At 39.3% G+C, this 13,638-nt stretch overlaps 1 protein-coding gene and 1 pseudogene across 1 annotated transcript in view; one reads left to right on the forward strand and one right to left on the reverse strand.

Moving 5' to 3' along the window:
- LOC127645765 (neurocan core protein-like) overlaps nucleotides 1-4,993 on the forward strand; it is an 82,278-nt gene extending 77,285 nt beyond the window's left edge. Inside the window, exons 15-16 of the mRNA XM_052129431.1 lie at nucleotides 14-196; nucleotides 351-4,993. Coding sequence (XP_051985391.1) covers nucleotides 14-196; nucleotides 351-442 — 275 coding nt within the window. The 3' untranslated portion in view covers nucleotides 443-4,993. The remainder of the gene's footprint in view (nucleotides 1-13; nucleotides 197-350) is intronic.
- Nucleotides 4,994-11,573: 6,580 nt separating this feature from the next.
- The window catches only part of LOC127645803 (transmembrane 6 superfamily member 2-like), an 8,391-nt pseudogene continuing 6,326 nt past the window's right edge, over nucleotides 11,574-13,638 (reverse strand).

Here is a 13,638-nt window from a genome sequence, read left to right on the forward strand (position 1 = left end):
CTCTGCTTGTCAGTCATGTGCGGCACGCCGCCTGCCGTAGACAACGCCTACCCAGTGGGTCGCAAAAGGTCACACTATGACATCCACGCAGTGGTACGATACCAGTGTGACGACGGGTTCTTCCAGCGACACATACCGACCGTCCACTGCCGACCCAATGGAACCTGGGAGCGACCCAAGATCATCTGCACCAAGTGTGAGTCTCAAACTGTCCGAAAGAAAAAATATCAGTTGTTTCTCTTGAGAGCAAATTGAGACCTTCGCTATACTTTCCTGAAAGAAAATGTATTATTTTAGTCATACTATGTAATAGGTGACTTTTGTTCGTAATAACATTTTCTCTCGTACAGCACGAAGATCTCACCGCTACCGTTGGCAACACCATAGATCCCGCCGCGAGCATCGAAGACACCGCCGACATGGGCACAGAGGGCGGGAGTGAGAGTTTCTGTGACACCGAGACACCAGTTTCTGCGCTTTCACAGTCCGAAAGTTCAAAAACAGACCCTGAAGGACAAAAACAATCACTCACATCACCTTCTCTTTGTACAAATGTTTTCGTTTCCTTCAAACCTTAATTTTTACTGCTGTTGATTTAGGATTCAGTAACCCAGTTTGATCACGTTGGAGAGAACTTTCTTAACTAACAATATCTACAGTCCTCAGTTGGACCCCATAACTTAATTCACAGATGGTTTTTACATGCAGACTGACTCTATGATATGTGAGTCTGTTAATACGTGCAGTCTGCAGTTATGGAGGACATGGCTGATTGGCATTTATAGGATAGTTGGATTGATTTAAACAGCAGTTGAGAGTTATTGTAGGTAATGCATTGTATTTGTTTAGCTTTAGATATTTTGATTTATGTAATGCTTTGATATGTAATGAATGTGGTCCAGATTCCCTGAAATTAAAGAACTAATGCCCTTCATGTGCTTGCCAGCTTCTATCCCAAAACAGGAGTTGTGGGAAATTGGAATGGAAATTTGCGGATGTGAATTGTGGTCATTTTGTCCACTCAAGTACTTGACAGATAAAAAGCAGAGCTCTGGAGTCGACAGCTAAACTATGTTTAAATTATTGGTATTTGTAAAAACGCAAACGTCTTTGGCTTTGGCCACGTCTACACTAACGCATTTGTGTTTGAAAATGCATTAATTTCGCTACATTTTGGCTACACTGAGACGGCGCCAGAGGTCCTGGACATCTTGTTCATGTACATGGCATCATGGACTCTATCGTATACCAACAGATAAAAAATCGAAACCTGACTGCCTCTGCCAGAAAGCTTAAAACGGGCACTGGTTGGATATTCCAGCTGGACAATGATCCAAAACACACATCAAAATCAACACAAAAAATTGTTCACTGACCAATAAAATCAAGGTTCGTCACTTCTCACCGGAGCTTACGCTACGCCTACGTCATACGCCGGAACACGACATTCTTGTCGGCACGGTCGGCCATTACTGGAAGCCAGCGATTGTAGTTTATAATGTTATAAATATGGATATTTTTCTTACAAAAAATCTAGAGGTCTAGCAAACTAGATGCAAACTTTCCACTCATTATTTTCACATGCAAAACAGCTTGTGATTTGCTGCAAATGTTTGCCAGAAGTTTGCAGCTTTTCACCAGTGGTGGGTACCTGCAGCAAACCTTTGGCGACAATGGACAATTCGGCAATTAAGAGTTTTCCATAAAGCTCATTTGCATGTGAAATATTTAGTGACGAACTTGCGGAAAGTTTGCATAAAATTTGCCAAAACTCTCGATTCTTTTAAGGGCGCTTGCCCAAGTAGATCCATTGTAAATCACTGTCATCGCATTGTAGTGTGGTTGGGGGAAACAGAGATGTTCGAAAACAATTTTTTCGTGTGACGCAGTCTTATAAAAAATCTAGAGGTCTGGCGAACTTTCTGCAAACTAGCCAAAGATGTACGGCTATTTTGCCAATCGTTATTTTCACATGCAAACCTTGACGCAAAGGTTTGCCAGAAGTTTGCAGGAAACTTTTGGCAACAATGGACAATTCGCTGCTACCGACAAACACTTCTGTGGCAAACCTGTAGCACATTAAAGAGTTTGCCGCAAAGCTGATTTGCATGTGAAAATAATCTGTGGCGAACTTTGCCAGAACTCTCTATTTTTGTAAGGGTTAACCCCAAAAATACCAACATGGCGGCTCAAGTTGTAGAGGCTTTGTTGTGCCTGTTATCCACTTTGATGCCGTTGTTAAAGATAAATGTTACCTCGAGTACAACCTTCACATTGCATTTCTTCAAAGGCGGAAACACGAGGACAATTGCGTTTCCGACCGTACATGGAAATGATGGAAAACCTTGAAAACGTCAGTCTGGACAGAGAGCACTTTGAAAACGAAAACGGCATTTTCGAATTTATCCGGATTGATTCGGACGTAGCCTGATAGTCAACATGTTGACACAAATCGGATGAATTTTACATTTACATTTATGCATTTGGCAGACGCTTTTATCCAAAGCGACTTACAGTGCACTTATTATAGGGACAATCCCCCCAGAGCAACCTGGAGTTAAGTGCCTTACTCAAGGACACAATGGTGGTGGCTGTGGGGATTGAACCAGCAACCTTCTGATTACCAGTTATGTGTTTTAGCCCACTCCGCCACCACCACTGGATCACCACTTTTATTGCAAGGCTGCAACCTAAATGATGCCACAACCAATCACAATATTAAAAATTAGCCCCATTTTCTCACTGCTTTTTTGCATCTAGCATCATGAGCATTTTTTTTTAAGATAGTGTGTCAAGTTAAATCATTAAAAATAGCACCTGGATTGGAAATCACCATGTTGATGCAATCCGATGAATTTTAATGCTAATCCGTAACCTAAATGATGTCATTAACCAATCACAAAATAAAAAATGAGGCCCTTTTGGGCACATTTCTGTATAGTTGTTACTGGATTTCAGTCAGTGTTTTGAAGTCACAAACCCGTTAGATCATCGCTGTCATTGTCGAGTACTTGGGTACATGTGTCCATACCTAATATTTATAAACAATCACTACACTCTGCGTTCTCTGTGCCATATAATAAGTTACATTTTGATGAATTTATTTTGCATGTGTTTGCTAAAGAGTTTAGTGTGTTTCCAAATCTCTAGAAGTACTAATTGCTGAGTTGACTAAAACTAGTGGTTTTGAGTCGAGCGGCTGCCCTGTCTGATTTGAGCTCATTTGTGTGTTGGGTCGCTCAAATGATCTCTGTAACGTTCTACACATCAAACAGAGATACTAAGAGGTGCTTGTCATTAAAACATCCCACTATCATCTCTGTGATCTGTACAATTCCACATGAATCATAATTGTTTACGAGAGTCTGTTTGAGTGATTCAGAAGGTGTTTGTTTCCTGAGCATATGTTTCTGATTCTCATGCCCTCTGAAAACATCCACGGGATGAATGTCGACGCTCCTGCTGTTTTTGGCTCCGAGGATCTTCAGCGTTCATTAGCAAACCCTGTTGAGGTGTGAATCTGTAGGATTTTGAGATGGTTGCATTTTACACGTAACAGCTTGAAGTGATTAAATGTGTCCTCACCATGTGTGTATCACAAGCCCTTTCAAATGTAGGATATGAATTATAGATATCTACTTTTACATTTTTACTAGTTTAAAGTGGAATTACTACGAGTGAAAATGCTCAATGATATGGGTTAGTTTTGCACTAGTGGCATTAGACATCATTACTCGCAGAAAAACCCAAAAATGCTATTTTACCTAATAAAAGCGTCATTTTGATCTGCATTTTCACTTGTAGAATTTTACAATGCTCTGTCATTCACTCCTCTTCAAAACGCAGTTACAGAGACTGTATCTATAATTAATGACATTCCAAATATAAAAATCATCTGTGTATTTATGTACTTAAGATAGTTTCTGTCATTTACTGTCGTTTCTATCACGTTGATGTAATTTCAAGTGTTTGTTTTCAAAATAAGTTTGTTTTTAGTTATTTGATGCTATAAAAACGCTGCTGTGACATCATGATTGACAGCTGTGATTGACAGGTTCTCTGAGCGAAGTAGTCACTGAAGCACCAACTGACTTTTTTTCGGGATCTTCGGAGGACTGAGGAGATTGGAGCTTTAAATTTAATATCTAAATTTCTATAATTAATTATTTCACACCGTCTTAAGTCAAAAGGGGCATTTCCTTGCGAATGATTCGGCGAGAGTGAGGGCGGAGCCTTGATTTTGCGGCTTTACTACTGCGCAGGTCTGGTCCCAAGATGTCAGCGCCATATCGGGACACTGGCGGCTTCAGTTCTCACCAATGGAAAAGAGCGAAGGGGCGTCGTCCATCTTTTTTCAGTCTATGGTAAAAACTGTCATTTGGAAAATCAGTAATTACATTTACATTTATGCATTTGACAGACGCTTTTATCTAAAGCAACTTACAGTGCACTTATTACAGGGACAATCCCCCCGGAGCAACCTGGAGTTAAGTGTCTTACTCAAGGACACAATGGTGGTGGCTGTGGGGTTCGAACCAGCGACCTTCTGATTAAAAGCCCTGTGCTTTAGCCCACTACGCCACCACCACTCCACTACTAGTAACAATTATTGTTATCAAAACATTTAATTATGTCAACAATAAACTATAATTCATATCTGCCACGTGATTAAATATCAAAGGGCTTGTGAGTGTGTGTGTTTCAGATGTTTACTAGATAAAGATGATACTCATTAACTATTTCACAACAACACACACACAGTATGTTTGACGCAGAATAACCCAGTATATTTTGTAATGTCTATTTACTCTGTCTACACTGTCACACAAATATGTTTGTTTATAACATGTATTCATTAGTAAACATGGTGTTTGATAAAGGCAAATAATCCGTAAAATAATCGAATTGATCAACTCTCAGAAAATGAACTTTCAGCTGTGTGTGTATAAATTGCGGTGAAGTTTGAAGTCTGTGTCCTTTTGTTTTATTCATAAATGTATTTAATCCTCATTATTCTGTGTTTTACTTGCTTATACGAACATTTCACGCAACACCAGGGACGGATTATGACTTGCAAAGGCCTCGGGGCCAATTATCTCCAAGGGCCCCCCTCCAATAGTTGTTGACTGGGGGTGGTGGGTGTTTTCGTTTTCATGCCCAATAGTTGTTGACTGGGGGTGGTGGGTGTTTTCGTTTTCATGCCCAATAGTTGTTGACTGGGGGTGGTGGGTGTTTTCGTTTTCATGCCCAATAGTTGTTGACAGGGGGGTGGTGGGTGTTTTCGTTTTCATAGCCCAATAGTTGTTGACTGGGGGGTGGTGGGTGTTTTCGTTTTCATGCCCAATAGTTGTTGACTGGGGGTGGTGGGTGTTTTCGTTTTCATGCCCAATAGTTGTTGACTGGGGGTGGTGGGTGTTTTCGTTTTCATGCCCAATAGTTGTTGACTGGGGGTGGTGGGTGTTTTCGTTTTCATGCCCAATAGTTGTTGACTGGGGGTGGTGGGTGTTTTCGTTTTCATGCCCAATAGTTGTTGACTGGGGGTGGTGGGTGTTTTCGTTTTCATGCCCAATAGTTGTTGACCGGGGGTGGTGGGTGTTTTCGTTTTCATGCCCAATAGTTGTTGACTGGGGGTGGTGGGTGTTTTCGTTTTCATGCCCAATAGTTGTTGACTGGGGGGTGGTGGGTGTTTTCGTTTTCATGCCCAATAGTTGTTGACTGGGGGTGGTGGGTGTTTTCGTTTTCATGCCCAATAGTTGTTGACTGGGGTGGTGGGTGTTTTCGTTTTCATAGCCCAATAGTTGTTGACTGGGGGTGGTGGGTGTTTTCGTTTTCATAGCCCAATAGTTGTTGACTGGGGGTGGTGGGTGTTTTCGTTTTCATGCCCAATAGTTGTTGACCGGGGGGTGGTGGGTGTTTTCGTTTTCATAGCCCAATAGTTGTTGACTGGGGGTGGTGGGTGTTTTCGTTTTCATAGCCCAATAGTTGTTGACTGGGGGTGGTGGGTGTTTTCGTTTTTATGCCCAATAGTTGTTGACTGGGGGTGGTGGGTGTTTTCGTTTTCATAGCCCAATAGTTGTTGACCGGGGGGTGGGGGGTGTTTTCGTTTTTATGCCCAATAGTTGTTGACTGGGGGTGGTGGGTGTTTTCGTTTTCATAGCCCAATAGTTGTTGACTGGGGGGTGGTGGGTGTTTTCGTTTTCATGCCCAATAGTTGTTGACTGGGGGGTGGTGGGTGTTTTCGTTTTCATGCCCAATAGTTGTTGACCGGGGGGTGGGGGGTGTTTTCGTTTTTATGCCCAATAGTTGTTGACTGGGGGTGGTGGGTGTTTTCGCTTTCATGCCCAAAAGTTGTTGACTGGGGGTGGTGGGTGTTTTCGTTTTCATGCCCAATAGTTGTTGACCGGGGGTGGTGGGTGTTTTCGTTTTCATGCCCAAAAGTTGTTGACGGGGGGTGGTGGGTGTTTTCGCTTTTATGCCCAATAGTTGTTGACGGGGGGTGGTGGGTGTTTTCGTTTTCATGCCCAAAAGTTGTTGACGGGGGTGGTGGGTGTTTTCGTTTTCATGCCCAATAGTTGTTGACCGGGGGTGGGGGGTGTTTTCGCTTTTATGCCCAATAGTTGTTGACGGGGGTGGTGGGTGTTTTCGTTTTCATGCCCAAAAGTTGTTGACGGGGGTGGTGGGTGTTTTCGTTTTCATGCCCAATAGTTGTTGACCGGGGGTGGGGGTGTTTTCGTTTTATGCCCAATAGTTGTTGACGGGGGTGGTGGGTGTTTTCGTTTTTATGCCCAATAGTTGTTGACGGGGGTGGTGGGTGTTTTCGTTTTCATGCCCAAAAGTTGTTGACGGGGGGTGGTGGGTGTTTTCGTTTTCATGCCCAATAGTTGTTGACCGGGGGTGGGGGTGTTTTCGTTTTATGCCCAATAGTTGTTGACGGGGGTGGTGGGTGTTTTCGCTTTTATGCCCAATAGTTGTTGACGGGGTGGTGGGTGTTTTCGCTTTCATGCCCAAAAGTTGTTGACCGGGGGGTGGTGGGTGTTTTCCTTTTCATGCCCAATAGTTGTTGACCGGGGGGTGGTGGGTGTTTTCGTTTTCATGCCCAATAGTTGTTGACTGGGGGGTGGTGGGTGTTTTCGTTTTTATGCCCAATAGTTGTTGACTGGGGGTGGTGGGTGTTTTCGTTTTCATGCCCAATAGTTGTTGACTGGGGGTGGTGGGTGTTTTCGTTTTCATGCCCAATAGTTGTTGACCGGGGGTGGTGGGTGTTTTCGTTTTTATGCCCAATAGTTGTTGACTGGGGGTGGTGGGTGTTTTCCTTTTCATGCCCAATAGTTGTTGACTGGGGGTGGTGGGTGTTTTTATTGTCGATGATTTTCGAGGGGGAGGATCACCAAAATGGATCATGCAACCCAGAGCCTCCCGGGCAGTCAAGCCACTCCGGTAGGCAAGGGCCCATGACACAACCATTTTCACAAACATTAGAGGTTGTTATTCGAAAGGCTTATCACATGAAATCAGCCAGTTTGATACTGATATTGTACAATACTGTTTGATTAACTAACCAGAATTTACTGGGAAGCTAAAAGTTGACTGTAAGTGTGTGAAAGGCTCAGAAAACGAACTACAGAGGTAAACGTTCATTTGATTTCCTCTTCGATTAGAGTGAGATGCAGATCAATATTTAAGTCCTTTTTTTTGCAATAAATCTCCACTTTCACTTTCACATTCTTCTTTTGTCTTTGGCAATTCACATTCTTCATACATAATGTCACCTACTGGTCAGGACTTAAATATTGATTTGTTTCTTCCCCATACCCAGGGGTGAACTGGTCATCGGGAGAACCGGGACTTTTCCTGGTGGGCCGCCCACAAAACGTGGCTGCAATATGCCAAAGTGGGCCACAACGTGTATGGATTACATTTACGCTACGCGAGATATTCTTCTAAAAATCTTAATTTGTGTTCTGCAGAAGAAAGTCAGTCATACACCATCCCGTGAGGGTGCATAAATGATGAGAGAATTTTCATTTTTGAGTGAACTGTCCCTTTAAACTGACGAGCGCCTTAACAATCACCTACAGCTGTTGGCCAATCCACTTGTAGTTTAGGTTGCCACGGTTACCACCCACATCAAAGCATTCCATTTTACAGACGCAATAGTTAAACATGCTCTTTGGGATTCTAAAGAAACAGGCCGCCATTACTAATGCTTTTGAAATCCTAATGAGCCGATTTGAGAGATCTGTTTGAGTGGGGTTTCAAATGTTCCCACTGCTGCAGTCTTAATTCAAAACTCCTTCAACATCACAGACACCATCCTGAAAAGATCAAGACTCATTTAGGTTGATCAAAATTCATTTTGTTGGCCATTAAACATAAGAAGGCCTCATATCAGCATATATAAGATATACAGTATAATGTAGATGAAGTGGGTGTAAATATGCATCGATGCAGAATCGTTTTGACAATGAAAATTCAATGCACACATTTCTTAACTTAATAATTGACTGTAATCGCTATGCTATTTGGCCTAAAATACTCAAATAAAATGTTATATGTATTTTTGTTATTTTTGTATTAATCATACTAAAATAATCAAATGAACAAAAACATTTTTTATTGAGACTAAATTTCAGATTTATTCATTTTTATTAATCATACTAAAGTAAACTAATCAAATCTAATTGAATCACGGCCATATTTCAGATACATTTTTTATATAATTAGATTATTTTTTAAATAATCTAATTACATGAAGAAAATAATTATTACAAAATGTACAATTATTATTTTTTTATTTAATGAATTATAATGATGTTCCAAAATAATAAAATCTAATTTAATCATGGCCAAAATATTAAGATTTATTACAAAATATATATATAATAATTTAATCATATTAAAATAATAGAATTCAATGAAACGTTTCATCGTGACCAACTTTAATATAAATTATAAATTCTACAAAAAATAAATCAAATTAAATCGTGGTCAGATTTCAGTTGTTTATTTATTATTATTATTATTATTATTATTATTATTATTATTATTATTATTATTATTATTATTATTATTTTAAGAATAATCAAATAATCAAATCAAATAAAAAATGTAATCGTGACCAAATTTCAGATAGAGTTTTTGAATTAATTAAAATTAATTGTGCTATAATAATCTTATCAAACCAAATTATATCATGACCACATTTCACATTTATGTTTGTTATCATAGTAAAATAATCTAATGAAATTAAAAAATAATTGTTTTTAATTAATTATTATGAATCACACTAAAAATAATTACAAAAATTCAATATAAATTATGATCAAATTTCAGATGTATTTTTTTATGAATTATTATGAATGACATTAAATAATAAAATTAAACGAATAATTAAAAAGTGACCAAATATAATAATTTTAAAAATAATTTTGATAGAACCAAATGGCTGTCAGAGTAATAATTTACTCCAAATTCTGATTGGACAAGTCTTGTTTGAAACTGTTATAAACAGTCTCAATCCTGGTGATGTCATCACCTCTATAGAGCCAGAGGTCAGAGACACAACCGGGTAACCGGGTGAAAGGTCACCAGGGCAACTGAAGTGACACCGCAATCCTGGTGATGTCATCACCTCTATAGATGTAGGGTACAAGTCTAGATAACTTTGGACGAATCTTGCCGCTTCTAGTTTCTCAGTGTTGCAATATTATAACCATCCGTCCCTGGTGAACCTGTGCCCCCAGCGATGCCCTTGGAGCCCAACCGAAGGAATAATAAACAGAGATTTTCACAAGATGAGATATAAGAGGTCATAACGGGCAAAGAGCACAACTCTACGTTACAGTGAGACGCTTACAATGGAAGTCAATGGGGAACGTTTAAAAGGCAGATATATGACGCTTACAATTTTATAAAAGCACTTTATTGATATAATAGTGATTGATTCATACATTCATTCTTATTCTGTATGATTTGAGCTGTTAAGTTGTTTAAATCATCATTTTTTACGGTCGTTTTATGGTTTGTTGACATCGTCATGGCAACAAAGTTGTACAATTGCCTATAACTTTCCTCAGATGTGATTAATAAGTGATTTAAATCATATTAACACACATATTGTTCATGTCTTGTGTCTACACTTGTTTGAAACAGTATTTTAATGTTTACAGATTAAACCCCATTGACTAGCATTGGAAGTGTCTCACTGGAATACACATTTAACGAAAAGGGACGAGTCGAAATTAATTTTGTGGTAATCCACATTACGCCACAAATGATGTCGATTGAGCTGAACTTGCATTGAACCCGGAATATTCCTTTAAAATGATCATTTTGACAGTATGAATGCAGAATAAGTACCAAGGGACTAAACACACATCATTCAGACACACACATATTATATCCAGTAGAATAGACGTACTTCAGTACTTCAGTACTTTTGTATCATGGTATAAAAATCCCAATATGACATGATGAGCTTCAAATATCGGCCCATTATCGGTTATTATGAACAATGACCAATACAATAACAATAATGTTGACCGATACGAATCATTCTTTTTGTGTTATCAGAAATAACCAATATGATGTCATCAAAACATATTAATGTACAGTAGAAAATCATTTGCTTCCAGTGTTGGCCTAATCAGACTGATAACGATCAATTAATAATAATAATAATAATAATAATAATCTATATAATGACATCAGAACATATTAATGCACCATGTAAAAATATCTACTTCTAATATCTGCCTAATAAGACCAATATGTTCATTAAAAATATAAATAATAATAATAATAATAATAATGTTGGCGGATACTAATAATAATTTGTATGTAATGGGCAATAACCGATATAATGTTATCAACATATTAATGTATCGTATAAAATTATCTGCTTCTAATATCTGCCTAATTACACTAATCCAATAATTACAAATATTTCTAATAATAATAATAATAATATTGTTGGCTGATACTAATAATTATTTTTATGTAATGGGCAATAACTTATATATTGACATCAAAACATTTTATCAGACTGATATCAATAATTTGAAAAAAAAACAAAATGAAAATAATGTTGTTTTATGGTTTGTTGACATCGTCATGGCAACTAAGTTGTAAAATTGCCTATTGCTTCACACAAATGTGGTCAGTGAGTGATTTAATGACAGTAAAATCATGTTAACACACATATTGTTTATGTCTTGTGTCTATATGTTTGTAACAGTGAGTATTTTAATGTTTACAGATTAAACCCCATTGACTTGCATTGGAAGTGTCTCACTGGAACACACATTTGTGCTTTATTAACGGAAAGGGACGAGTCGAATGATGAAAAACATTTTTTTAAATACAAATAATGTTGGCGGATACAAATAGTTATTTTTAAGTGATGACACCAAAACATTTTAATGTGCAGAAGAAAATTCAGACTTATAACATGACATAAAAACAGTTTAATCTACAGCTTCCAATATCAGCCAAATCAGACACAAAACAAAAACACTAATATTGTCCGAAACCGATAAAGTGTGCATCCCTTCCTTTTACCAATAACTTGGGAAAGTTTCCATTGAAAACAGCATCAGTCCTTTACAAAGCCCCAGGTGATGCTCCAGGGTCCCACTGAAGATGCTTATATTTCAGGTTCCCCGTTTGACCATTCATCGGCATGTTCTTGCAGTTGAATTTTCAGACATCTATTGTTTCTTCTTGCCATGGCTGGTTTGTCCAGGTGGGATGTTCTTCATGAAGAAGGCCTGATCTGTGTAGCAGCGGACGGCGACGAGCACAGGCACTAGCGCATACATAACGTTCAGTGTGACGACGGGACGCCACTGATCTTTGGGGATGCGGTAGGTGAACGGTGTGCGCGAGTGCAGAGACGCTCCGATGTGAGTCCACTGCATCTGTGGACATGAGAACAAGAACTTGTGCTTTAAAGACCCAATAAAAATGCTTGATTAGTTTTCCTAATCAATTGATCAGTTTACCTGAGCTATAGCACCTGCAAGGAACAGGGTCCAGTCCAACATCCAGGTACATCCGGGCATGTACAGCCCATAAACACACGCTGTCAAGAGCGGTAATCCATAGAACAGAAAGACCAGCATCTACAAGGACATGGAAATAAGATAGTTTGATCAATCATGTATCCATCTTAAAGATATGTGTACCGTCTGATTATAGGCTGCATCCCAGTCTACATACTGTCTCTGATATACAGTAGTACTGAGTAGATCTTTGAGGATGCCAATTGGGATCAACCTTTAGTGCAAAACCAACACTGTGAGCTCACCATGACTTTTGGGAAGCCCACGTTATCTTTCATGAACGGCTCAAACTGGTAGATGTAGTTAAAACAAGATTCCAGAGAACATTCAAGAACAACCTGTTGAAGATTAAGAGTAAAAAACAAAGAATGAGTAATAGGATGGATGGATGGATGAAATTGATAAATAGATGGATGAATGTATGCTGGATGGATGGGCGGACGAATGAATGGATGGATTGAATTGATAAATATATGGATGGATGGATGGATGGATGGATGGATGGATGGACAGACAGATGAATGGATGGATGGATGGATAAATGGATTAATAAATGGATGGATGGATAAATTGATGTATGAATGGATGGATGGACAGACAGACGAATGGATGGATGGATGGATGGATGGATGGATTGATAATGGATGGATGGATGGATGGATGGATGGATGGATGGATGGATGGATGGACGGACGGATGGATAATGGATGGATGGATGGATGGATGGATAAATTGATGGATGGATGGATGGATGGATGGATGGATGGATGGACAGACAGACGAATGGATGGATGGATGGATGGATTGATAAATGGATGGATGGATGAATGGATAAATTGATGAATGGATGGATGGATGGATGGATGAATGGATAATGGATGGATGGATGGATGGATGGACGGATGGATGGATAAATGGATTAATAAATGGATGGATGGATAAATTGATGGATGGATGGATGGACAGACAGACAGACGAATGGATGGATGTATGGATTGATAAATGGATGGACGGATGGATGGATGAATGGATAAATTGATGAATGGATGGATGGATGGGTGGATGATTGATGGATAGATAATGGATGGATGGGTGGATGGATGGATGGATGGATAGATAATGGATGGATGGACGGACGGATGGATGGATAAATGGATTAATAAATGGATGGATGGATAAATTGATGGATGGATGGATGGATGGATAAATTGATGGATGGATGGATGGATGGATGGACAAACAGACGAATGGATGGATGGATGGATGGATGGTGAATGGATTGATGGATTGATGGATAGATAATGGATATATATTGGATGGATGGATGGATGGATGGGCAGATGGATGGATGAAAGGATGGATAGATAATGAATGGATGGATGGATGGACGGACAGATGGATAATGGATGGATGGATGGACGGATGGATGGATGGATAAATGGATTAATAAATGGATGGATGGATGGATGGACAGAAAGACGAATTGATGGATGGATGGATAGATAATGGATGGATGGATGGATGGATAGATAATGAATAGATAATGGATGGATGGATGGATGGATGGATGGGCAGA

The sequence above is a fragment of the Xyrauchen texanus genome, chromosome 6 (assembly GCF_025860055.1).
Source record: "Xyrauchen texanus isolate HMW12.3.18 chromosome 6, RBS_HiC_50CHRs, whole genome shotgun sequence".
Classification (NCBI taxonomy): domain Eukaryota; kingdom Metazoa; phylum Chordata; class Actinopteri; order Cypriniformes; family Catostomidae; genus Xyrauchen; species Xyrauchen texanus.